Source organism: Corvus brachyrhynchos, unplaced genomic scaffold (assembly GCF_000691975.1).
Source record: "Corvus brachyrhynchos isolate BGI_N302 unplaced genomic scaffold, ASM69197v1 scaffold202, whole genome shotgun sequence".
NCBI classification, from domain to species: Eukaryota; Metazoa; Chordata; class Aves; order Passeriformes; family Corvidae; genus Corvus; species Corvus brachyrhynchos.
Genome location: NW_008238132.1, coordinates 7,790,386 through 7,815,929, shown reverse-complemented (window position 1 = coordinate 7,815,929; position 25,544 = coordinate 7,790,386). Strand labels below are relative to the sequence as shown.

General features: G+C 43.9%; 1 protein-coding gene and 1 long non-coding RNA gene across 2 annotated transcripts in view; both read right to left on the bottom strand.

Annotated features, from left to right (window-relative positions):
* Positions 1-5,436: 5,436 nt before the first annotated feature.
* LOC108446607 lies at positions 5,437-20,439 on the bottom strand. The gene is made up of 3 exons (XR_001861869.1): positions 12,438-20,439; positions 6,594-8,130; positions 5,437-6,033 (listed from the first exon to the last, which is right to left on the bottom strand). It is a non-coding gene; the product is annotated as an uncharacterized LOC108446607 (long non-coding RNA).
* A 290-nt stretch (positions 20,440-20,729) lies between these two features.
* FAM124A (family with sequence similarity 124 member A) overlaps positions 20,730-25,544 on the bottom strand; it is a 28,599-nt gene continuing 23,784 nt past the window's right edge. The window contains exon 3 of the mRNA XM_017733646.1: positions 20,730-23,277. Within this exon, the coding sequence (XP_017589135.1) occupies positions 22,480-23,277 (798 nt within the window). The 3' untranslated portion in view covers positions 20,730-22,479. The remainder of the gene's footprint in view (positions 23,278-25,544) is intronic.

Below are 25,544 nucleotides of genomic sequence, written 5' to 3'. Positions count from 1 at the left end.
AAAGGGAAAAAAGTGTTCTGGGTGTTGTCTCATAGCAAAGGAGACTTAGAAATTAGAGTGTTTGTTTCAAATCTTCTCTCTCTGCAAATGTTTTAGGAAAGGAAAGCTGTGGAGGAATCTTAGCAGCCAAAACAATGTTTGCAGACAAGCAGAAAGGACTTACGAAAACTAAAACTGGATCAACACTGTTCAAAGCATGGGAAATAAGAAATGCGCTTCACATATAATGAATAGAAAATAAATCCACTGGTGAATGATGATAAAGATAGGAGGCAGTGAAGTAAGAAAGAAGTAAGAATCAGTGAAACTAGCTGTGGCTAAAAAATAAGTGTAGAATCCTGGGGGAAGGTTATGAACATTTATCACAGTCAAGGTCAGAACCAAAATTCTCATGCCTATTCAGTTTAGCAGCCTAAGTTTAAAGTTTTTACATGTCAGACTGGGATCCACAATTGAGAACTGGGTGCCCAAGAAGCCAGTGCCACATCAGGGTGAGTCTGAAAACTGAGGTTGCTAAGTGAGTCCAGGAAGCCAGGACCTGAGCTGTCCAAGTGAGGGTAGTTGGGGGGGCTGCAAATCAAATAGGCCAATTACAGAAATTCCATGTCAGAAATAGAGGGGTGTTGGACCTACTGAAGTGTTAGAGTTGGGCTGCTGTGAAAAAAAGGAGTTTCCGTCTCCTTTAAGGAGATTTTTTTTAGAGCCTTCATACCTGCCTGCGTCCTAGTTTAGGCATCACAGCCTTCTTTGAGTCTTAATCTGGCTCTGCATCACAAGGTACTGAGGAAAGTACTGATAAACTTCCTGGCAATCATTTTGTTTTTAAGATGCTGAAAATGCATTTTAAAAGGCTTGCAATTGACTGGTCCCCAAGATAACACTTCAAAGTCAGGAAGGGGCAGAGGTAGCATCTGTATTTTGAGAAGTGCTTCTTCACATTGAGATAACTTAGACTGGCTGTGAGGGAAGTGAGGAAAGACACAAACCGAGGATGTCTGGAGAAAACACAGCACAGGAGTGCGTGGGTAGCATTCTGGAGTGCTGTGTCTCTGTGGAGCTCCTCTGAGCTTCTACAGGAGCAGCTCTGAGAGCTTCACAGGGAGCCCAACCTCTCTGTTCCATCACCGAGCAGAGAAAATCACCACTCTTTGAGAAGGAAGGCAGCAAAGAGCTTCCTGATGTGTGAACACCTCCCCAAACAGGGAGCCAAGCTGGTGGAAAGCACTGGAAAGAAGCCATAAGTGGTGACTGCTTTCCATGATGGATTAGATCATGTCTGTGCCTGCTGTGTGCCAGTGCTGTTACTGCACAGCCCCTCAGTGCCCCCCTGTGTGACCATGGTGGTGGGCAAGGGGACAGAGTGCTGAAGCATCCCCCGCTGCTCAGCACTGACAGGTGCCATCACAGGTGGCTCTGCAACGTCTGGTGTGAAAAATGTGCAGAAGTGGAAAAGAAAAATGAGGGGAAAATAAACAGAGACAGCTGTCCTCCAGAATTTCATCTTCAAGGTCTTCATGGGCCAGATTCTGCTCTGAGGTATAGGAGTGTAAGTGCATGCTCTCAAGGCATCAAAACCATCGACACAAACTTTGGTCCTTGAGCAAATGAAGAGCTGCTGGGGGACTATGAACTGGAAAACTTCTCTGGGGGACAGGGTGCTCCACGACTGTGGAAAGCAGACTCAGGGTCGAGCCTCCGTGGTGGTGGCAATAGTGAGGAAGGTCAGGAACTTTTAGCCCTGGAAGCAGCCAGAAGTCACAGGGCTGAAGTGAGAAACCAGAGGGAAAGGCACAGCCTGCACAGGTACTATGTGCAAAGAAAGATCTCTTTGGAAATCTTACCCCACAACCATTTTTTTCTCACAGGAGACTGGAGTTTTCTCTGATTTTTCAGTGTTCTAAGAAAACGGAGCCCTAGTTTGGTGTGCTGCTGAGAGGAAAGGGAGAGCTTCTCTGCTTTGGTTCTGGCCAGTTGGTACTTCTGCTGCATGCACTTTACACAGTGATCTGGAGCAGAATTTGGCCCAGGGAAAGGCTGGAAGAGAAAAAGATGAGAGAACCAGTAGGAAGCAGGTTTTCCTCTTCAGAATCCTCCTGTTTGCTTTTCTATGTCAGGTCAGTCTCCTGCAGTCTTCCTTCCACTCTAGCACAACCCTGTTATCAGCAGGGCTACTGTACATTTACCCCTTCACAAAAGAGAACAGAATTTAACCTTCTATCTGCATCTGACTTTTGTGTGCTAGCTCTCTTTAACACATAGAATAACCCTGGGGAAATTAAATTGGATCCAAACCAGCTTCCTTCCTGCTTACATCTCTCCTCCAGGAATGAGCCTGTGCTACAAGACTCCAGCACATTTGCTCAGTCAGGAAGGTGGTTCTGCTGAATCTCAGGATAAGAAAAATTGGCATCATCATTTCATACAGAGCTTATTCTGCGGGGAGGCAGATGGCTGTGGAGCCACAAAACACCCAGCTGAGCAAATTCAAGTGAATTTTTTTACTGGTATCCACATGCCATGTAAAAACCAACACTGCCTCTGCCTTCCACCGGGGTGTGAGGACAAAATCTGACTCTTCAAAGGGTGACCACTTTAGAGGCTTGCTCCCAAAGAAGAAATGCATATGCTCAGCACAGTGTCGTGGTTTGAGCAGATGAGCTTGGTGCCAACCTGGACCTGCTGGCCCATGCAGAATCCTACAATGGAGCTCCATTCTGCTGGAGCCCCCAGACCGCTTCCCTCACACCTTCCTGGCCAGCTCCAGGTGGAAAGAAGCGCTGCTAGCAGCAATGAAGGCTTTTTGGCAGCTCAGCAGCAGGAAGTAGTCTCCCTGCCCATGGCTGCAGGCTGGGTAGCAGAGGAGCAGTGGCACAGGCTGGCTGTGACCAAACGGTGCAGCACTTGGTTCCCAGTCCTCTTCAGTCCTGTGGATCTAAAACACTAATATAACACTTCGGTGGGTTCGTTTTCCTCTATCTCTAATACTCCAAGTGGAATAACAGAGCAGTGGTTCTACAGTGCCACTGGGAATCAGTGTTTCCCGCCCTGAGAGATGCCCCAAGGGCACCCTTGGAGGATGGGTTGGCAATGGAAGACTGTGTGGGATCCAGGCTTGGGCCAGGCTCTGCCATGGGGGCTTTTGAGTTGTGTCCGGGAATAAACGAGACCTGGACTTTTCCCAGGGGCAGTTTTGAAGACATCTAGTGATAGCAACCAAAAACTGAGCCAGGCAGTAGGTTAATAAGTGGTGTGAGAAATTGGTGCTGGGGGTTAAGTTCAAGTTTGCAGGGTAGGTGTTTCCCACATGTTATGCGATGTCTTCTGCAGTGGGAAGAATGGTGCTTTCCTCTGGTGTGAAGCAAAGCAAAGCAAACAGGAGTTCCACTTCCACTGGATGAGCTTAATGTCATAACACTGATGAAGTGACAGGTGTTTCCACATGCAGGAGTGTAGGCTAAATAAGAGCCCAAATCAAGTAGTTTTCTAAGTGACAGTGACTGTTGTCACATATTTTTAATGGACAAAATTCAAAAGGGCTGAGAAACTACAAGAATGAGATAATTTCTTTTTTTTCAGGTTGATGAAATTTATTTCAATTAAAAAAAAAACAAAAGAAAGAAAAAAGGAAGAAAAGCTGATTGAGGAAAGACTACAGATTTTGCACATCCTTGTTGTAATGCAACAGTTGTCCTATGCATGTCTCATAGGGAAGACAGCTTAAGGAACATCAGGAAAATGATGCATGAGGCTCAAAGAGATAATCTCACTGTGTACATATTTTCTGCAGTGTTATATGAAGATCTTAGCAGTAAAGCCTCTTCCCTGTGGACTCTGAATGTATTACAAGAGCTGACCTATGAGGGCTGCTGTCACAGATCAGCTGCTTAGCTGATTGCTGTGGCTCAGAGGTGCTGCATCAGCACACTCAGAGTTGACTTGTCAGTCTGTGAAATCACCCCTGCCCCCAAATGTCACCCTTTTGGTATCTGTGGATTTAAAATGCTTCTGAGACAGAGTCAGTGCCCTGCATGGGGCCTGGTGGAGACTCAGGCTCAGACCAGACACGCCACTGAGCCAAAGCAGGAGTGGGGAGTAGTGCTGCGGAAGCATATTTTCTTCCCAGACAACTCCATGAACTGACAAATTAAATGCATTTGCTGTTGACATGGAATACAAAGTAAGTTAAAAGCTGATACCCCCAAATGCTTGTCTAACTGTCTATCACAGTCTCTTACAGTGCCAAGTGAATGATGCCAAGTAAATGACATAGGAAGAGGTCCTCATATGAGCACATTGCCAGCTGAAGTTTCTGCTGCTGATCTGACTGAAATGACAGGGAACCAAACAAAAGATGAAAACATAAAGATGTTTATGAAGCTGCAATGCTGACTTCCTATAAGAAGTCCAGTTTTCTAAAAGAGGGGTTTGGTTGACTAGGCAAGACAGTTGAGATCAAATGGGAACTTACAGAGTGAATAACACAGAAGAACATGGTTTTACTTAGGCCACCCCAGCTTGTGACGTGCCCCTGAACTGGGCAGAGAAGCACGGCTGTGTTTGTACATGTTGCACATACTTTCTCCTGCATGCACTTCACTGCACGCAAGTTCACCCAAACTAAGCACACCCTCCTACCCAGGCAGCCCCAGTCTTGCATTACCAGCCTGTGTGGTGAAATGGCCCCGCTCCACCATGACAGGTGGGGGAGAAAGGGTGGGTGGGTGTTTCCATGTCCCTCTGCTAGCAGGGCAAAACAAAAAACCTTTATTCTTTGGGAGCTGATCTGCTCTCACAGCTTACTCCCCACTTCAGGTTATAATCCCTTTTGGTGACATCACAGGTACTGCTGAGGCCGCCAAGGTGATGTCACAATGAGAAGCTTATGACTGTAAATGGGGAGTAAGTCACAAGAACAGACGACCTCAAAATAAGCTCATATCCTGTTATTACATAAGTGTCCCTAATAATTATATGAATGTGCCAATAACAAAAAATACGAAACAAAAAAGGCCCAATGGTCTGTCAGGACATGTGAAGGTGTGTGTAAATTTGACATTTCTCACAGGCCTGGAGATCCTTTATTACTATGTCTTGCCTTTAAAACTCTTTCTACTATCAGATCAGTTTTTTAAATCAACCTCAGGATCCTTCCTTATTAAAAGAGAAAAGCACAAATGTTCTCCATATTTTGACATGTCCTATAACCACACACACACCTAGGCATAGCAAAGCATCTCAACCAAATACAAATCTACATTTTAGTGTCACTAGTGTGTTAAGTAAATTGATCATATAAGAACATGGAAATGTGTCTTTCCTGTGAAGCCCTCTGGGCTCCATGGGAAGTACCATAGAATGGGTGTATATATGAAACTATCTAATTATTACTTGCTGTATTCTTATGATAAATAGGAACTAATAAAATTGAAAACTACGTACAACTGTATAACAGAAAACTTTATTGCAGCTATAAAAATGATACTTTATATGCTGAACTAAATTCTTTGAAGTTGGAAATAATATTCAGAATCTCTAGGGCACTTTTTTGTAGATGTCTTGTCTCCACTGTTGTACAGGTTTATTATTTTCCATGGTCAAGTATTTATTAGATTTTCTCCTGGAAAATTTTTAATGGATTCTTTTGCTTTGATAGGATAAGAAGCACGTTTAAATGGCTCTAGGGGTAAATTATTTCACATCAACACTTTCAAACACAAAGTCTGGATCTTCAGTAGGTTTTTACATTATGCAAGTAGACATTTAAGGTACTTAATACTTTCTAACCTCTAGTGCCCTTTTCACACAGAGACAGGCAGTCAGCAGGGATTAATCTGATCCTAATTAACCACAAACTCTTCTGATATTTGGTCAGTGCACAGTAGCGTGCTGCCAGGTACACAGAGGTAAACTGATCTGGATTATCTGCCGGTGTATGTGCTTCACAGAGGGAGGTCTGTGCTCCCTGTTGCTGGTGAGCTGCAGGCAGATACAGCTTCAAACATGCAGTGGGGAGACTTCTGTGCAAAGCTGCAGCTGCAAGAAAAGGGGAAAGCACTAATTAGAAGGCCTCTTCTCAATGGCTTTCTATCAAGATTCCATTCTCAGAGAAGCCTTTTCTTGGTGTGGCACCCCCCAGACCAGATCCCTGCTCTCCGCCCTCTCCTGATGCAGGTGTCAGAAGCTCCAGACGAAGTTTATTAGAGAAGAGCTCTCCTTGAGCCATGAGGTGCATAAAGGACCCCCTTGCTTTCTAAACTCCTCCTCAGAGAGGAATCTGGGTGCAGATGTATCCAATTTTTGCCCCAGACTTTATGTTTAAAGGATTATATATGTGAAATTGAATCTTTGTGTGACTTTGGACCACAGGATTAAGAAAGGAAAATGAAATATATTTATATGAATAAAACAAATTATTTATTTTATTGATGGTGATAATTATAATGATTAGACTAAAAGACCTTAATCAGAATGATTTTCTACACAGTACAGATAGTTATAACTACTAGTGTAGTGCACTATTTATGGAAGCAATATTGAAACAGCAATATTAAAGCTAGCAAAACAATCATTAAGCAGAGATTGATGTTACTCACCCATACCAACAACTGTGGGCAAATCTCTTCTGCTCAGCCTTGAAGATTAACCTTGAGGGGAGTCCCCAGACAAGGGACTCCTAGAAGGGGCATATTAGAAGTGCCTGCCATTAAAAAGTGGGATTTCGGTCCCATGGGAACAGTTGCACCCTCTGAGTTGCTGGTGTTGGGAGGTGATGATGCTCCACTCTGCCAGGGTTGATCCATACTCTCCTAAGGCAACAGAGAAAACTGGGGACATGAGGTGGCAGGGAAACCTTGCTGCAGAGCCAAAAGAATTCCTACCCAGTGTTAGTGCTGGGGGCTAACAGCTCTGGCTCTCGATCTCTCTAACAGTGGCATGGCCAGTCCAGCACTTGAACACGGATCCAAGACACTAAAATAAATTTTTTCTGGAAGGACAAAACAGGACTTGCTGTCTGCAGGCTCTTCACAGACCCTCAGCTCTACGAGACCATGGCTTTTGAAATGTCACAAATTATTCATGATGGTCATCCGGGCCTTAAGCATCAGATCAAGGCAGGCTGATAGGATCACCCCGATGGTTCAGGAAACAACTTTAAAATTGAATTTTTTATTCTGTATTGTTACAAATATCCATACAGATGGAAAAAAGGAGGAAACAGCAGAACAAAAATCAGGGGAGAAGAATGTCCCAAAAATGGGATCCTGAAGTTAACTTGCTGATCTTGAAGTAACTAACACAAGACAAACTCACAAAGTAACTACATAGAATTTCTTTAGATAAAGTGGTGACCAGGGCACCTGGAGTCCTCTGAGCACATTGGGATTCACTGTTTGGGGTTTACCTTTGTTCAGACTGCTCCAAAGAGTGGAGCTGAAAGCCAGCTCAGGCCATGGGAGTAGGCAAGCATGTACTCACATGAGCAAGTGCTGGTTTCCAGTGTAGTTTGTTTGCTTTCCAAGTTCATTCTTCTCTTTTCCCCCTCAACTCTGAAGCACTCCTCTCTGAGCCATTGCAGTTCTTGGAGATCAAGAGAGTTGAAATAATCCCCAGAGAGGCAGTAATTTTGGGAAGCTGCCCTCTCTTGTATCAGTGTGCAGGTTGCCTGATATCCAGCCATTAGCTCTTTCTGACGCAGCTGGAGACTGGCAGGAAAAGAGAGCTGACTCCAAGATGAGCTTTCAGGGCTGTAATGCAGAGCCAGTTCCTACAGAAAAAAGCACTGCCTTCTCCTCCTTTAATCAGAAGTATGCTGGAATAGGCATCTAATAAAATAACATAGTTTTGTTTACATTTCTCTGTAGTAAGTGGGACTATATTAGAGCTATGCTTGGTGACACAAGGTTATTCTCAATTTTTCCTTGGGAAGACTGGGACACCACATGGTTGAGGGTCTTGTGTGAAGCCACACAGAAGGCATGTGCCATTTACTACAGGATGGCTGCTGATCTTTCATCTGGAGCTGTTCTCTGTGCACGTTTGTCCTGAGATGCCTTCCAAAGCTGGGACCCCTCGGCACTGTTGTATTCCCAGCCCCTGAGGCTGTGTGTTTGGAAACAGTAAATCTGTTTTCTGGAATAAAACAAAATTAAACTGTTAAACTATCTTGTTTCATCAGACACATTACTAGTAACAGAAAAGAAAAAGTGTTAAAAAGCTAAATGCTCTGGTGAAGGTCGCTTCTTCAAGGGCATGACAACGCACTGATTCTGCCTGAGATGTGGCACAGCACATATGATCTCTGCATGACTGTTGTAATTAAATGTAAAACATTTATTTCTCAATGCTTTTATTTTCCCATGCTTAATGTCTATTTGTTGCTGCTTGGTCTCATAACAACTCTATTAATTAGGAAAAAGTGTCAAGGGACGAGATAATGAATGAATGAATCCTGAATTATGAAGTTTTTCTTTTTCAATGTTTCCTTTCTTTTAGAAATAGAACAGCTACAGCTTTCTTTAAGTGCTCTTGTCAAATATGGGGACATTTAATGTTGCAGTTCCTTGGAAAATAATACTCTTCAGCATTTCAAGAAGAGAAAAAATATTCATAGATTGTTTGAGGGAAAAAAGAAACCACTAGCAGTTGTCACAGTGTCAAAATTAATTATTTTGGATTGATCCATTTGCCTTGATCTTTATGACCCTCAAGAATTTCAAATACTTCTCAGTCAATCATTTAAATTCCTCAGCTAAACCCCATACCTCATTAAATAAAGAAATAAGGGGGGGTCTTGATATGCTTTTCTTTAGGCCTGTCACTGCACAGTCTGAAAATACAGATCATGGCATCTTAAAGTATTCTCAGGAGTTTTCAAATAGCAAAAAAATGTTTCTCTGTACAGTTCATCACATTCTCATCAGTGACACTTTCTTGCTGGAACCTCTTAGGGCTAACTTTAAGTATCACCTTCAGTGGTGGAAAGAGACCCTGAGACACTAAATTTACTGGTGACCATGCTAATGTCACCAAACAACAAAGGATTGCTTGGTGAAAGGCAAAGGGAAGAAAAGGAAGGATACACTTAGAAGACATACATGGAAAGATTTAAGATGTGTGTGAACTTTTTTGGGTGCATACTGACTTCTTAAAGATATTGAAGTCTAATGGAAATATTGCAGAATGGAAAGAGGACTCAAAATATCAGGCTATGGGAGAGTGTGCAGTATATATAGTGCACAGACACTGTAATTTTTCAATGCCCAAACTATGCAAACAGATGCATTTCATAGGCATCATCTACTTGATCCCATCATATGTCCCCATGGATACATGAAAGTCGACTCTTGCCCTGATCTGTGTTTTCCCATGGTAGATCATTTCTCCTCTGAGAATTCAGCCTCCTTTAGCTCCTGCTTCTTTAAGATGGCATAGCTGGTTAGTTTTCCATTTTCAGTTTTTCACCTTTCATCTGCTTTTCCCATTCTCTCATGATGTGACAAGCAATACAAACCAGTATCTGGACCTTGAATACTGCCACAGAGGAAGCTGAAATCAGAAGCAAATCAGAGCCATTTATAGATCAAACCTGAAAAGTATTTTGCTGCAATTTGTGTTTTGTGCACTGTGATAACTTAAAGGGGAAAGGCATCAAACACCCAGGCTGTAAAAAGGCTCAGACTGCTGGCATTTAAACTTAGTCCCCAGAGAGAGCCCAGACCTCTCAAGTTTCTCTCCTCGTAGTGGGTTAAGACCTCAGGCAGCATGGTGGCCCTTGCCCAGATCTGATGAGTTGCCCCTGCCAATAGCCCTGGTTCCCCGAGACAGCAGGGCAGCACTAACTCCTCTGGTGTGTGTCACATCATGCACTTCCATGTGGGCCACAGGGATGTCCCTGCCACATGCATGTATAGCTTGTGTGGAGATGTGCTACACCAAAGCTACAAAATTTGCCAATTTGCTTTCTTGTCATCCTACTCGCCTCTCAGGCAGCACTTCCCAAGCTCTGGGATAAAAGTGTCCCCTTGGTGAACATCAGGGGAGACACTTTGCACTACCACAGCAATTCCCAACCTCAGCCAGAGCGCTGATGCCCTTCAGCATTTTTACTGCTTGTGGTTTTTGTCCTGTGTAAAATCCAGATTGCATGTGGCATCTCCAGTGAAGCTTCCCAGAAAAACAATGACTATTTCAGTGGAAAGCTGTTGCTCAATCCCTGAGACTGCTGTTCCCCAGAGCCTAGTTCTGAAAACCAGCAATAAGAAATAGGATTGAGTGTTACTCCTATTACATTTGGGAGAATTCTCTTAAGTAATTTAATTTAATTTGATATAATTTATATTAATTTTTTCTAGGTAAATTTTTTTCATGTACCCAGAATCTTAATTCCTGTATCACAGATTGCAGTCCCCTGTCTGTACTTCTCATCCATCCATATCTTGTCCTCTTTTCTTTTTTTTTATGCCAGTCCTCACATGATTGCACATCATTTTCAGAAGATTTCACACTTCTGAAAGTCCATATGGTTGTCAAAATCTTTTCTGATGCCACTTGTTTATGGCTTCAAAATAATCAACATAGATTCACACATCCTGGGTTTTTTTTCCCCCGTTCCTTCCCCCAGTCTCTTTTGTACACAACTCCAATAAGATTAATTCACTTTTTCTCCAAATGATGATGCCAAAGTTAGCACATCAGTGGAGAAGGCTTGGAGCAAAAATCTGTTCCATCTTGCTATGCTCTTCATTCATGTCAGGCTGCAAGCTAGCTGTCATTCCAGAGAGCAGCCAGTTTTTCTTTGGGCCATGTACCAAAAATGGCATCATCAGAAAATGTCCTGGTGACCTGGTATGTCTAAGAGACAACAAGCCTCCATTGCAGAGAACAGAGCACACCAGTAGTTGCATCCCTGTGGTGTCACTGAATGATGCTGAAAGCAGAGTTTTGTCCCCTACAGTCTGCTAGAGACAAGGTAAGTACCAAATCCAATGGATTTAGTAAGGAGATGCTAAAGAGAGGAGAGGGCAGGAAAAGAGAAGAGCCCTGGGTCCTTTCCTGCTTCGTTTCTGGACATGGAGCTGCAAGTGCAGCCTCAGGCTTGAGACCTGTCCAAAGCAGTGAGACGAGGCCTGTATAGGAAGCTGGTGGGGCCGGCAGAGTGGGAGCATCTCCAGCCTCATGTCAAACAAGGAGATAGTGCCGTACTGAGTGGGATTTTTATGGGCCTGGAGTTTTGTGATGGAGTGGGATGAGCTGAAGGGGAAGAGAAATAAAAGAAAGGGGAAGATAAAGGGAAGGAAGGAAGGAAGGAAGGAAGGAAGGAAGGAAGGAAGGAAGGAGCGAGCATCTGTGGGGACAGGCAGCATGAATCCAAAAGAACTCATCTGCAATGAAAGCGGTTGGAAAAGCAAACCAGCCCATCAGCTCAGAGCAAAGATTATCCTGGAAACCTGGAAAACACTGCACTTGGGCCCTGCTGGCAACCTGAGAGCTTCAGGATCTTATCCCCCAGGGCTGATGGCTTCCCTCCACATTCCCTATCCCATCCTAATTCCTCAAGAGCGGGCTATTGCACAGCCCCACATGCCTGAAGCTGGTACACCATCTGGGGCTAGAAAACAGGAGGAGGGTCACAGATGGTTCCCATCTTTCTGCTCCTCTCCTGCCCTCTGGCTTGTCCCAGCACTACCCTGACCTCACGGCCAGCTCTCCTACCCAGGTAGGTGGCAGTGGCAGACCTGGCAGTGGTTGTTTCTGTTGCTGCCTCAGACAGCCCCGAAAGTCCTTTCTTCAAAACTTCTGCAGAGTCTTTACACAAGTGGCAGGATGGCAAAGAGCATCCTCACCCATCCTGTGGGAAAACCACAGGGCCATCAGCTCTTGAAAGAAAGCAAGGCAGCAAAGTGTCAGGGAGAGAAACTTGAAGAGCAGAGGCTGCATTTCTGTGGCTTTACATGGAACAATAGGGGAACACTGGCATCTAGCCAAATTCCATAAGCAGAGGCACAGAGTAATTAGCTGAAGCTTTGCTTTCTTGTGACAAAAAAAAACCCCTCCAAAAGTAGGAAAAAGTGGGACATAACCATATCATGGTAAGCTATGTGAAAAAAAAACCCCTTACTCCTAATCACAGCCCAGCTTAAATAAAAATATGTCTATGCAACAGTACACGTGAGCTGCAAAAAATGGCTGTTAATTCATAGAAGCAGGAAGAATTATAAAATTGGTCTTATGTGTTGCATTCTTAAAGAGCAATGGGCAGCCCTCTCCCCAGGTACATTACACCTAAGGAGCAGGAGCTCTCCAGTAGCACTGCTAACCTCACAAGAAGCATTGTCTTGGCAGGAGTTGGGTCATACTTAGAAGATTATCTTCGTACCAGGAGGGCTAAAATTTTCATCAAAGTAAACAGAGGAATTCGTGACAGGCAGCCGGCTTACCGTGCCGTGCTCGGGGGGCTCGTTCTCAGCGGATGCTCGGCTCCATCCCAAGAGCAGCCCCGTGGGCTGCGGCTGCTTCCTCGCCCTTGGCTCCGGCGCAGGGAAAGGACACGGCAGAGCCCTTCGAGTCACGGAGTCACTGGGTTATCCTGTTCCCCAGCTTCGCGGTGGAAGGGAGGGAGGAGAAGCAGAGCAGGGGGGCGGGAGAGCAGCACGGACGCTGCCAGCAGCTTAGGCTGAAATACAGGGCACGGAGGCTGCGAGGGCAGCAGGGCACTGAGCCAGAGCCTGAGGGTCCCCCCCGTGCCCCGTGGGTGTCACCGCCTGGGCTGGCAGCTCCGTGCGCCGCCATTCGTGTGCGCGGGGACCACGAGATGGCACTAGCAACTTGTGCAGGCTGGTGGCTTCCCGACGTGGCACACAAAGCCAGCACGCTGCATCGCTGTGATCCCCTCACACGGCACAGGCACTCCGCAGTCACGCAGCTGGGAACGGGGTAGTTCTCCTACCAACCGGTCAGCTTTGGCTAAATCCATTTTCCATCGCCATTTCAGTATGTGCCATTAAGTCGGCAGTTTTCACTTATGACAGGCAGATTGGATTAATGGCCTCCGCCTACCAAGCTATTTTCCATTTTATGCCCCATATATTCAGGAGGAAAGTGATTAAAAGGGACAACTGATTCAGACGTCAGCCATGCTTTAACACAGGAGGCTGAGCCACAGCAGGGGCAGGATGCACCTGCACAGCTGTGAAGCCCTCTAAGACTCCCTTTCTGCAGCCAAGTTGAAGCAACACTGCCTATCTGTAAATTGCTAAAAAATGAGCAGCAGTTTGAATACTGTTCTCGATCTCCAAGGCCAGCCCAGCACTGTTTGGGTTGTACCCACACCCTTCAGAGATGCCCCACAGGTCACTAGACACACCACAGAGCAGCTGGCCTGGCTTCCCTCCTGCGCTGCTGCAGGATCTGTATGGGTCTTGAACACAACCAGCCCGCGGTGCCCGGGGGTTGTTATCTGAACTCAAGTGAGGACTGCACTGCAGCCCAACTGAGAGGTGTTTTTTTACAGCATGACCCTGAGAGGCTGGGTTTCATGCTGTGGGACGTCCAAGGAAACATGGGAGGACAGGAAGATGCAAAGTCTGGTGGGAGAGTGTCGGAGACAGAGGGGCCGAAGCTTGATGTAGCCTCTTCCGTAATGGTAACAGTCCTAGGGGTGAAGGGCACCACCAGGAAGTGTCTTGGTGAAAGCCGCTTGAAGTGGTCCAAAACAGAGACAACAAGCAATCAAACAATCCAGTGTCTGAACCTGCTCCCTGTCCTACTTCCATTTACCACTGAAGATACATTCTGCCACAGGATTTATGCCTTGGAAGGCTGCAAGACTTTCCAAAACAAGCACTTGTATTCCTCCCCAGTTATCTCACAACCCGTTGGTTCCTGAGCTCAGGAGGACACAATCCTTCCCAGCTACTGAGGCAACATTGCCCAGAAGTCTGCATTGACTTCTGGAACAGAAAGTGCTCAGTGAAACTATCTGGGTGAAGGCTGCAAATAAATGCGTCTATCTTCTCATGCAGGGAATGAATTCAGTGCTGCTTATTGCCCTGAGCTGCTGTGGAAACCCGAGGAATAAAGAGAGATTCAACAAGAAATCTGACAAATTGAGGGAGGATAAATCCATCGGTAGCACAATGTAGCAGTTGGTCACACAGTGATCTGAGCAGTTTTTGGCTCAGGCTGTCTGGACTCTATGTAAATTTAGCAATTTGCACTATGCTGAATCCTGGAAGCTGGGAAAGAATGCCACAGGGAGGATTGCTCTGTACTCAAATGACACTTGGGCTCAGATGAGAGACAAGTCATTATCCAAACAGAGGTAAGTTTGAGGATTTTTTTGGGGCGATTCAACATGGTTTTATAAAAGGAAATCACACCTCATAAACCTGTTTGGGGCTTCAGAAGGCATCAACAAGTAAGTGTACAGCTAAGAACAGTTTTCCAAAGCCCTTCATCAAAGCCTTTACAGGAAACCCTACTGTAATGGTTTAAGAGGTAAGGTTATGTGAATAAAGGGCTGATTAAAAGGTGGTAAACAGAAGGTAGAAATAAATAGCCAGTTCTGACACTGGAAGGAGGTTGGCAGTGGAGTCATGCAGGGATTTGTACTCAAGCTTACATTGCTCAGCATGACTTAAATCTGGAAAAAGGGGGGCTTCGTGAGATGGGAGTTTGTTGAGGTTATTAAGCATCCAAGATAGTAAAAATGATGAATAACTGGGGAAGCTGAAGAAAAGTCTCCCAATAGACAGCAACTGGGCAATAAAAAGGCAGATAAAATTCAATGTGGCTAATTTTAAAATTAATTACATATGAAAAATATCTAATTTTACATACATGATAGTAGGGTCTCAGCTGAGCTTTTCTGCTTAGGAATTGGACCTTAGGGCTATGTAGATATCTATGAAAAGGGTAGCTCAGTGCTCGGCTTCAGCCAAAGCAGCAACTTCCATTACTAGGAGAGAAACAGAGAATAAAATGCAAAACACCTTCAGGCTGTTCTGTACATTCATACAGTGCATCTAAATCTCTAAAACTATGCATATTTATGGACCCTCTAGCTCAAAAAGCACACAAAAGAAAGGTAACAAGAACGAACAAAAGCATGGAATGGTTTTCCTATGAAGAATGAGTAACTGGATTAAGACTTCTCAGCTTGATAGGACAAACAATATTCTGATTTCTGCAGTAGTTAACACATGCACAGTTTGAAACTGCTTCCTAAGCCCTTTGTGAGGTGGTACTGTCTTCCCAACACCTGGGTAGCTCCATTCTGGTGGGCAGATGGGATGGCCAGTGCCAAAGCTCAGGCTGTTGAACCTGAAAATCACTCTTGGAAGACCTCAGCACTCTCAGGATGTAAACCCAGATGATTTAGAGATCTGATGGGGCAGCTGGGTCCAGAGCTGTCATGGTTGGATACAGGCTCTTTAGTGAAGGGTGGAACATGGTGATGAAGTTTGTGCTCTAAGCAACTGAGTGGCACGAATTCATGCATGTTTGTGAGGGAACAGAGGGTGAGAAACTCAAGAGCTCATGGGTCAGGAGAAGCTAACAAAAGGGATATTGTTGTGGGCATCTCCTACAACCCAATCAATCAAGAAGGGAAGACAGATAGAACCTTCTTTAAACAACTCGGGAGTTATTCAGGACAGACTAGAAAAACTCCTGTCTTCCACAACTGGAAAACTCTGCCAATTGGAAAACCCTCTGTCTTCAGTCACAAGACAGTCACTCACAAGATGTCAGGCCTGCCATGTGTCTGTATGCAGCAGCAAAGTTTTGAGGGGAAAATTACTAATCACACTAGAAGACTGAGTCAGGGATGCAGAAAGCTGGACACACCAAGTCCATGGGGCTGGATGGGCTACCACTGACAGTGCAACAGAAACTGGCCAATGTGATGGCCATGACTGATACACTGAAGGCCAGGGCTGCCACTCAGAGACCTCCACTGGCTGGAGAAAGGTGCCAGGGAGAATCCCACCAAGTTCAATACAAGCAAATGTGAGTCTTGCACGTGGCACAGACTAACCTGGTATGACGGCACAGGGGAATGCACCTCCTGGCTAGGGAGCAGCTCTGAAGAAAGAGACCTTGGGGTCCCAAGAACAGCAAGCTGAACGTGATTTAGCATCCTTGCAGTGATAAGGCCAAGTGGTATAAACAAGGGAGCTGCCGTCAGGTTGACAGAAATTATTTTTCCTGCCTACTGAGCACTCGTCATCCACATCCACAAATCTGTGCAGTTTTGGGATTGTCAGTACAAGAGCGATATTGACAAGCCTGAGAGGGATCAGATGATCAGGGAATGAGAGTGTATGATGTGGAAGGCCCTGGCTGTAGGAGCAACTGCAGTGTTCCAGCACCTAAAGTGGGGATTACAGAGAAGACAGAGCTGGGATTTCTCACAGGTGCTCAGTGAAACAAGAGGGAAAGATCACAGTTTTGGACATGGGAAATTCTGACTGCAGATTAGGAAGCAATTCTTCACCATTACAGTGGGTAAGCACTGGCAAACATTGCCCAGAGACACTGTGAAATTGCTACCTTTAGATACTTTCAAATCTGACCAGACAAGGTCCTGAACAACTTGATTTAACTCCAAAGCTTGAAGCTTGAGCAGCTTTGTGCCTGCTTTCAGCAGATGCTTTGGACTAAACAACCTCCAGAGGCCTCTTCCAACTCCTGATGTTTCTACAGCTCTAAAAGTGCCATAAAATATATATATTAACCCCACAGTGTTAAACCATAAAACCATAAAAATCAAACAAAGCCAAACCTACACAGCTTTGCATATACAATGTAATGCTGACATGCAGACATGTCCCATGGGGGCATAAAGAAATGCATAATAGGTACCACCACCCACTGATGAAAATAAGAGGAGAGGATGATTATGAAAACCAATGTACATCAAACAAACCAAGATGGGATTTATGCATGCAAGATTACCAATATGTGTCACATATTTTCTCATTCCGCTTTACTAGAGAAAATTATTTACAACACCACAGTGAGAATCTAAAGACCCAGCCTGCAGAGGCAAAACTGAGCCCAACATAAAAATATTTTTGCTGTGATTATTTTGCAATTATCCCACCAACACACACTGGAAAAAGCTGTAGAGTTTGTGGAACTGCAGTCATTTTGGAAGCCTAGTTAAAGTACTCTGTAAGTCTGCAATACTTCATAAATGAATACGCAGAGGGTTAAGTACAACTGACTTTTCATCTCTATTTTATTTCATGGAAGCAGTGCATTCTGGGGTGAGAAGGAGAGAGAATTCAGGAAAAACCTGCAGTTCTCAAAATACATTGTTCATAATTTAACCAAAACAATAAGTAAATGCCATGGAACTTGTGCATATTCAACTCTCTGAAAAGATAAGCCCCTTCTTAAATAATGGGAAGAGAATTAATGAAGCCTACCTTAGTGAAACACACTTCATAATCTGGCTTTCTTTTTACAGACAAGAAGTTTTCTGTACACCATCACCTCTGTTTTTCCTGACAGTAGGATACTCAGTATTTTACAAGATTTGGTTACAAGCACCATCAATGTAAACAATCAAAACTTCAATCTCTAGTTACGTATCAGTAAACAGAACAGAAATACTTGGGAGACAGAATCAGTGGGGACAGTACAAATTCAGAGTCTGTGGACACTCATTTGGTTCTCTTCCCATTAGGATTAATGTGGCAAAATCTGGAGCTGTTTGTGGAGCTGCTGGTTAATAACACACCTGAACCTCATGATTGACGCTTGAGCTGTCCTGTGCCTCCCTGTGGATCTCCATTACCAGTGCTTCCTGCAGCATCAGGTGACAGCCCCCAGATGTGATGGACTCCTTCTAGAAGCATGCCTTAGGTGGAAAGATGGTTCAGAGCCTCCTCTTCATTAAAAACCCCAATCAGCTTTTGTCAGGAGTTTCACTGTTGGCATGATGCCAGGATGAGACAGCTACATCAGCTCAAACAAGTTTTTTATTTCATGTTCAGATCAAATGTTATCTGTATCACTAAAATATTGTGAAAATACCGTGATTATGGACAGAAAATAAGGAAGCATAAATTTAAACCTGTGGATGCTGACTGTCCTAGGCATCACTGTTGTGTGATGAAATGCAAAAAACAGATGGAAAAAGGGGTAGTCTGACTTCACAGTGCTTTATATATACTTTGGCAGGGTATAAACAGTAACATGGGAGGACAACTTTAGATAAATCAGGTTCACGTGTTCCAGGGGGGGGATTTGATCTAAAGGTCATGACAGTCAGAGGAAAGACTGCATGGGGTCTGAAGGAGCATAGAGCAGGTAAACACATGCCCACCATGACAAATCCTTCATTAGTGCTATTTTTGGTCCCAGAAAGAGAACAGTTTACCCAAAACTGCAGTAAGCCTAAACAGTTTTAGAGGGCAGGAAAAGGCTGAGAATCTTCTGTGCTCTTTACCTTGAATAGATTTTCCAATTTATTCATTGTGTTTAGCACAAAAGATGAAGTCTACCCCTGATAAATACTATGACAGCATCTCACAGAGAGGAGACTTGGACTTCAGTTTGATGCCTTTTTTCCTGTGTGGAGAAAACAATAGCAAAAGGAAAAAGCCTTGACTATCCCTCTGGCCTCTTCTGGACTTGGGCTGAAGGCTCCTCCCCTATAAACCTGTACTCATTTTCCCCTGGACTTTCTTCCAGAATAGTTTGTAAAAACCATGCACTTACCTAAATGGGCCAGGGGAGCTGTTCCACTTTTTGTAACTATTATTTACAGTATGTGTGTGCTTTTTCACCTTTTTTTTTCCCCTCCAAAGCAGCAGTTCTTTTGATTAAAATTACCTGGTAATACAGCAAATATTTTTCTCCAAAAATGAGTTTTTATTCCATACACCACAATGCCATCATGGCAGGTCTTCAGCATCTACACCTGTATATAGCTTACATCCAGCATTATACATACACCTTTTAACATGGTCATTTCCCCAGTGGCTTGACCAGAGTTGTAATCAGTGACACTTGTCAGCCAAAAATTTTAGAACATGCATTATAAAATCTGTTTATATGACTCCTGGTGAAGGTACTTAGCTGTCATATTAGCAGCTTTTCACTTACTTTTTTTTTAACACCAAATGAATTAGAGCAAAACAGGTTACCAAGAATGCATATTTTAAAAACACCTTCTGAAAGCCAGTAACATTTGACTTGTTTTCCCTTTGGATAGAGGTATTCAAGAAGAAATATGTTTTACCCAGAAAGAAGTATGTTTGCACTGGAAATATGAAGAATAAATTTCTGCATTAATTATTTCTAACAGAAAAATAACAACCCTTTAAAAAACAGGGAGCTGTGTTTTATTTGAATCTTATGGTGTAACGATACATAAAAATGCTGGGTTATCTTTCTTGGTTTGTATTCCAAAAAGGTAAGCTGTATTGCCTGAGTTAGAAACAGCAAACGTGGTTTACTTGGGTTATCACTGTCTGAACAAGTGGTTCAGACAACAGTCCAGATGGCTCCCTCTAGCTGGAAGGGATGGGCTTTCTGGGTGGGGGGGCTGAAAATGTTCTCTAAGGTTTCCCTTTTGGCACTTTCTGCATCCTGGTCTGTCAAAGTAAAAGATACAGAGGAACTTCCTCTTCCCTGGGGAAGGAGTAGAACTTCTTCCAAAGAAGTTTCTATAAATACATTGGCAGCAAAAAGAGGGCTAAAGAGTCTCCATTCTCTGCTGGATGCAGAGGGCAGCACAGTGTCAAGGGGTGAGGAAAAGGCTGAGGTACTTAATGCCTTTTTTGCCTCAGTTTTTAACACCAAAACCAGTTGCCCCCAGGATACCCAGCAATGACAGCTGGAAGCTAGAGATGGGGAGCTGAGTGAAATCACTATAATCCATGAGGAAAGGGTTAATGACCTTTGGTCCCAATTAGACACAGCCTATGTGCCCTGATGTGATGCACCTGAGAGTATTGAGGGAGCTGGCAAAAGATCTTGCCAAACTGGTTTCAACTCTTTTCCAGCAGTTCTCGTTTACTGGAGAAGTCCTGGTTGACTGTAAATTAGCAAATGTAATGCCCATCTACGAGAAGGGTTGGAAGGACAATCCAGGGAACTACAAGGCCTCTCAGCCTGACCTCGGTACTGGGGAAAGTCATGGAGCAGATCATCCTGAGTGTCATCATGTGGCATGTGCAGGACAACCAAGGGCTCAGGCCCAGCCAGAGATGCCATGAAGATTTTTTGCCTTTTCTTTTATACCCCTGTTATACCTTTTTTACAACTTCTGTATTCCTAGTGCTTTTTGCCTACATTCTTGGACTTGTTTGTCAAGCTGAGGGACTCAACATTGTAGAAGCTCTGTAGGTAGGGATCAGTGTGCCCCAGACCCCAAGGTCCTCTCCAGAACACATTCTGTAAACCAAGATAGAACCATGCAGGGGAAGGCTCCTTGGGGAGGGGGGCTCATTCAAGCCTCTCATTGGGGAATTTTTGATAGATATGCTAATCAGTAAAACCTATAATGTTATACCAGATCTTCTGGGGGAATTGCGGGGTGCATTTTGGTGCATTTGACCTGGACGTGTGCACCTAAGGATCCTTAAAATAAATATCAAGGTAAATTCCCTTTTCCCCTTCTAACCATGTTTGACTCTTGATTTTAAGACCAGGATAAGGCAACACCAGCATGGGTTTATGAAAAGCAGGTCCTGCTTGACCAACCTGATCTCCTTTTATGACAATGTGATCCACTTAGTAGATGAGGGAAAATCTGGGGATGTTGTCTATCCAGACTTCAGGAGAGCATTTGAAACTGTCTCCTGCATCACTGTCCTGGAGAAACTGGCTGTTCATGGCTTGGATGGGTGGACTCTTCACTGAATAAAACTGGCTGGATGGCCAGGCCCAGAGAGTGTTGGTAAATAGAAATAAATCCAGCTGGTTGCTGGTGACTACTGGTGTTCCCCAGGGCTCAGTACTGGTGCCAGTTCTGTTTCACATCTTCATTGATGATATGGATGAGCAGATTGAGTGCATCCTCAGTAAGCTCACAGATGACACCAAGCTAGGCGGGAGTGTTGATCTGCTGGAAGGCAGGAAGGCCCTGTAGAGGGACTGTGACAGACTGGATTGATAGGCTGAGAACAGTCTTGTGGGGTCAAGTAAGGTGAACCAAGTGCTGGGTCCTTCACTTGGGTCAAAACAATCCCATGCATTGCTACAGGCTGGGGGAAGAGTGGCTGGAAAAGGATCTGGAGGGGCTGTTCCACAGCCAGCTGAACACGATCCAGCAATGTGCCCAGGTGGCCAAGAAGGCCAATGGCATCCTGGTTTGTATCAGCAGCAGTGTAGCCAGCAGGACCAGGGCAGTGATTGACCCCTGTACTTGGCACTGGTGATAGCTGCACCTTGAGTCCCGTGTCTGGTTCCAGGCCCCACAATTCAGGAAGGACAATGAGGTGCTGGAGCATGTCCAGAGAAGGGCAACAGAGCTGGTGAAGGGTTTGGAGCAAATGTCTGATAAGGAACAGCTGAGGGAACTGGGATTGTTTAGTTTGGAGCAAAGGAGGCTCAAGGGTTACCTCACTGATCTCTACAACTACCAGAAAGGAGGCTGCAGTGAAGAGGGGGGTCGGTCTCTTCTGACATGTCTTGAGTGATAGGACGAGAGGAAACAGCCTTAACTTGCACCAGGGGAGGGTCAGATTAGATATTAGAAAAAAATTATTCACTGAAAGGGTGGTCAGACCTTAGAATAAATTGTCCAGTGAGGTGGTGGGGTCAGTCTCTGGAAGTGTTCAAGAGGTGTCTGGATGTGGCACTTGGGGATATGGTTTAGGGGTGATTATGGTAGTGCTAGGTTGACACCTGGACTCAGATGATCAGACCTCTTCCAACCTTGACGATTGTGTGATTCTGCCCCACCTCACCACTGCCAGCTCTCAAAGGTTGGAAGGATAGTGTTTCCTCACAAGAAACTTCTTGCCAGACCCTACTGGAGCTGTGCTGCTGGGCCCTGCTGTGCTTAGAGCTGCCTTTAGAACCTGTGAAAAGGAAGTAAGACCCTTTTCTTCTCCCATCTTTCTTAAAGGAATTTCTCAGAGAAGTTAAAGCAGTTTGGTGTCACAAATTCTTCATTTTCTGCCAAATTAAAATGGAATATTATGTGCCTCTTCCAGCATTTCCTTCACCACCAGTCCAAGGGCTGGTCAGAAAACCAACTTCTGCACTGCTGTGCAAAAGCCTCTGTGCTGATCATATCCTCCAGTACAAAGGTACAGGGTGCAATCTCAGACTGCTTTACTGTCCCCCATTTGAGAATGCCAGTCTCAGAGGGTGCTGAGTATTTTCTTCAAATACTTAACACACTCTTCTGCATCACCTTCTCCTCAAAAAGGAACCTTCTGTAAGCTCAAGGTGGACCCACTGCTGTCATTCACAAGTAGAACATGTTTGCTCTGGAAGGTCTAAGATAGAGAAACCTCAGATGTAAAATTCTTCTTCATTAACTGGTGAAGCTGGGCAAACACTATCATCCAGAGAATATGAAGCTGCTCTCAGCGCCTGTTTGTGCTGCTTGGAGGGAGATGCTGAGATGAAAGAGTAGGAAGACCATTCTGAAAGAGAAGGCAGTGAACCATCAACCGACTCAAAGGTATTGCACATGGCTGATACAGGCCTTCCACTGGTGGCTGCCTGTTTAGCCCTACTGACAGTTTGTTTCTGTGATGGAAGAGAGTCTTCCAACTCACTGCAAAATCCATTAAGGGCAGAGTATGCAGACACCACAGACAGGTCTGAGAAGGACAGCTTCATCCCTGTGTCCACATCAGTCTCTTGGGCACCCTCCAAGTCATCAATGTTCAGCTTGGGGCTGCATTTCCATGTTTTTAACCTGGTTGCAGGTGACCCAGTATTTAAAAACTGAAATGGTTCACTGAAATGAAATGTCTCTGATGCTGAAGAGGAGTTCACTGTGGGCAAGCAGAACAGAGACTTGCTTCGTTGAAATGACCAAGAAATGCTGGAGGCACTCCTGGATCTGCGTGTGAAGTCTCCTTGATCACTGTGTCTCAAGTCCTGCTGGGAGAAACCAAGATAATGACCAAGGCCATTTGTGTGATGTACCTTTTTTTCACCCATTTCTTGTGGCTGTTCAGAGACAGATTGGTGGCTCTGAGGAAGAAAGGCTGGCAGAGTGGTGAAGTGGGAATCTGTTGACACAGATGGATACGGTTGCTTCTTCTGGTTTGCAGACTTCCTACACCAACTGTGCGCTTGCTGCAGCGGGGAGAGGGAGAAAAGAAGATCACATTAATACAGAATTGGCAGTTTTACAACCCTAAGTCTCCATTGCTGAGTTGTTACTGCAAATAATTACGAAGCAGACTTCAGTCAGTATGCCTGCAGCAAATGTTTCACTGCAATAACAAAGACAAACCACCCTGCCAAAATCCCAAATATTTACATAAGGAGCCTTGAAGACAACAAGAATAAATGGTAGAGAAGCCTTGCCTCGTGGGCTGAATTACACTAGCTTGAATTTCTCACTTCCTATTGACTTGTTGAGATTCATTCATATTCTGTCTTCCAACATTACTACCTTAGTGGATAGCTTAAGAACAAAAATAAAGAAATAGAAGAAATATATAATTATAATTTCTCATTTCTTCCTTACTTTTTTTTGTTTTGTCCTCTTTTGAAACATCAGAAAGCCTTCAGCAAGCAAGCTCATTCTGTCTTCTCAATGGGAATTTACTACTTCTTTCAACTCTTTCACACTTTCTTTCTTACCTAGTTAGCTCTATTAACTATCTCACAGTGACACTACAGACGCACATTCAATTTGCTTGTAGACACCTAGACTGAAGACCTAAACTGATGATTATGATCCAAATCTGGACCTGAATCTCAGTCCTAGGGCAGGATTCAGTTGCCTACCCATCAGATACTCAAGTATTTGAACAGGGAAAGCAGCTGTGACAAATGGTGAGCCAACATCCTTCTCAAGAAGGAGCTGGAGCCAGGTGGCTTTCCTATGGAATTAGACACTGATGGCTGGGTAACCAAAACTGTGCTTGAGAAATCGTAAAGTTTTTCACCTTCCCACTTATTTCAGTGAGGCTTTTAGAAATTCCCCTTTCAAAAAGTTTAATTAAAAGTCTTCTTACAGGAGTTTCTCACATAATACAAAGCGCTTGATCTCTGCCCCAAAAGGGACAGGAACTAATGGGGAAAAGTGCAAGATCATAGTCTTGAGAATAAACAATTATCTCAGCTATGGGACTTGTCAGTTAGAAACAAGAGAGGAGAAAGAACTGGATATCCTGATCTCTTTCTGCTATTAAAGCAACAAGGCTGTGACAACATGGTACTGGGCAGTCTAAAGTGAGTTATAAAAGCACTGTGGACAACTCTGCTACAGCCTCATCCAGAATGCTGCACATGATTCCAATCACACCTATGTGAAAAAGAATAATTGTGAAGTGAAAAAGATGGAGCCACAGGAAAAAAAAAAAAAAAAGATGAACTATCTATTAAAAAAACTCAACCACAAACTAATAAAAGGTTTCTAATAACAACAGAAGAAGAGTCTTCTGGGGCAAGTAATGGATAAAGACAGAGCTTGTTCATTTTACCAAAGAGATTATATGACATGACAGAAAGAGCTGAGACTTGGCAACCAAGGAGGTTCTTTGTATCCAGTCTCATACATTGATGCTTCTAACATCTTGCTAGTGCACATCACATTGTCTTAGTGACCCAGATCTGTCATAGCCATCTTCTGGTTTTTATTGAAGTGATTTTATGGGCAAAAAAAGGATTTTCACATCTGTAAAAAATGCTTTGCTCATTCATGATCTCTTACTAGAGATTATAGGACAGCCAAACCATAGAAGTTCATTTAGATGCTGTAGATGAGTAAATATACATATGTATACTATATATATATAATGAGGTGTGGTAATTCATAACCTATTTCTGTGTAATATAGTAAGCTGTTTCCCTTAATGTCATAAAGAATTATATGAATGAAGAAACTGAGGACAAAAGAGTCAAATGTAATGAGTCAGCTGTCAACAAATCAATATTGCCAGAAATCACATTGGACCTCTACACATAACTTTATTTTATTAGTGCAATATGTGAGCCAGTTTGTTTAAAAATTACTCTGCAAGATAAAAGGCTTGTCCATGAAGAAAATACCAGCTGTTCCTTAACAAAAGACTTTTTTTGGATAATGCAGATAAAAGAATTTGACATGCTGAAAGTCCACAAACAGGTCACTGCACTCTTTTGATGTTTTTGACCAAGAAAACACTCCTCATTATATTTTGTCAGCATTAACCAAAGGCACAATATTTTTTCTCAGCAGTAGCTCTGAGATACACTACATGAACTCAACCACCATGCTCAGTGAATCAACCAAAGCACCTTCAGAACATTTCTACTTCTCAGAAAGAAAACAAAGGATTGCCTCACCATATCTTATTTTTATGTTATACTTGTGTTTTTGGAGATTTAAGTTGACAATCTGGCAGATCAAG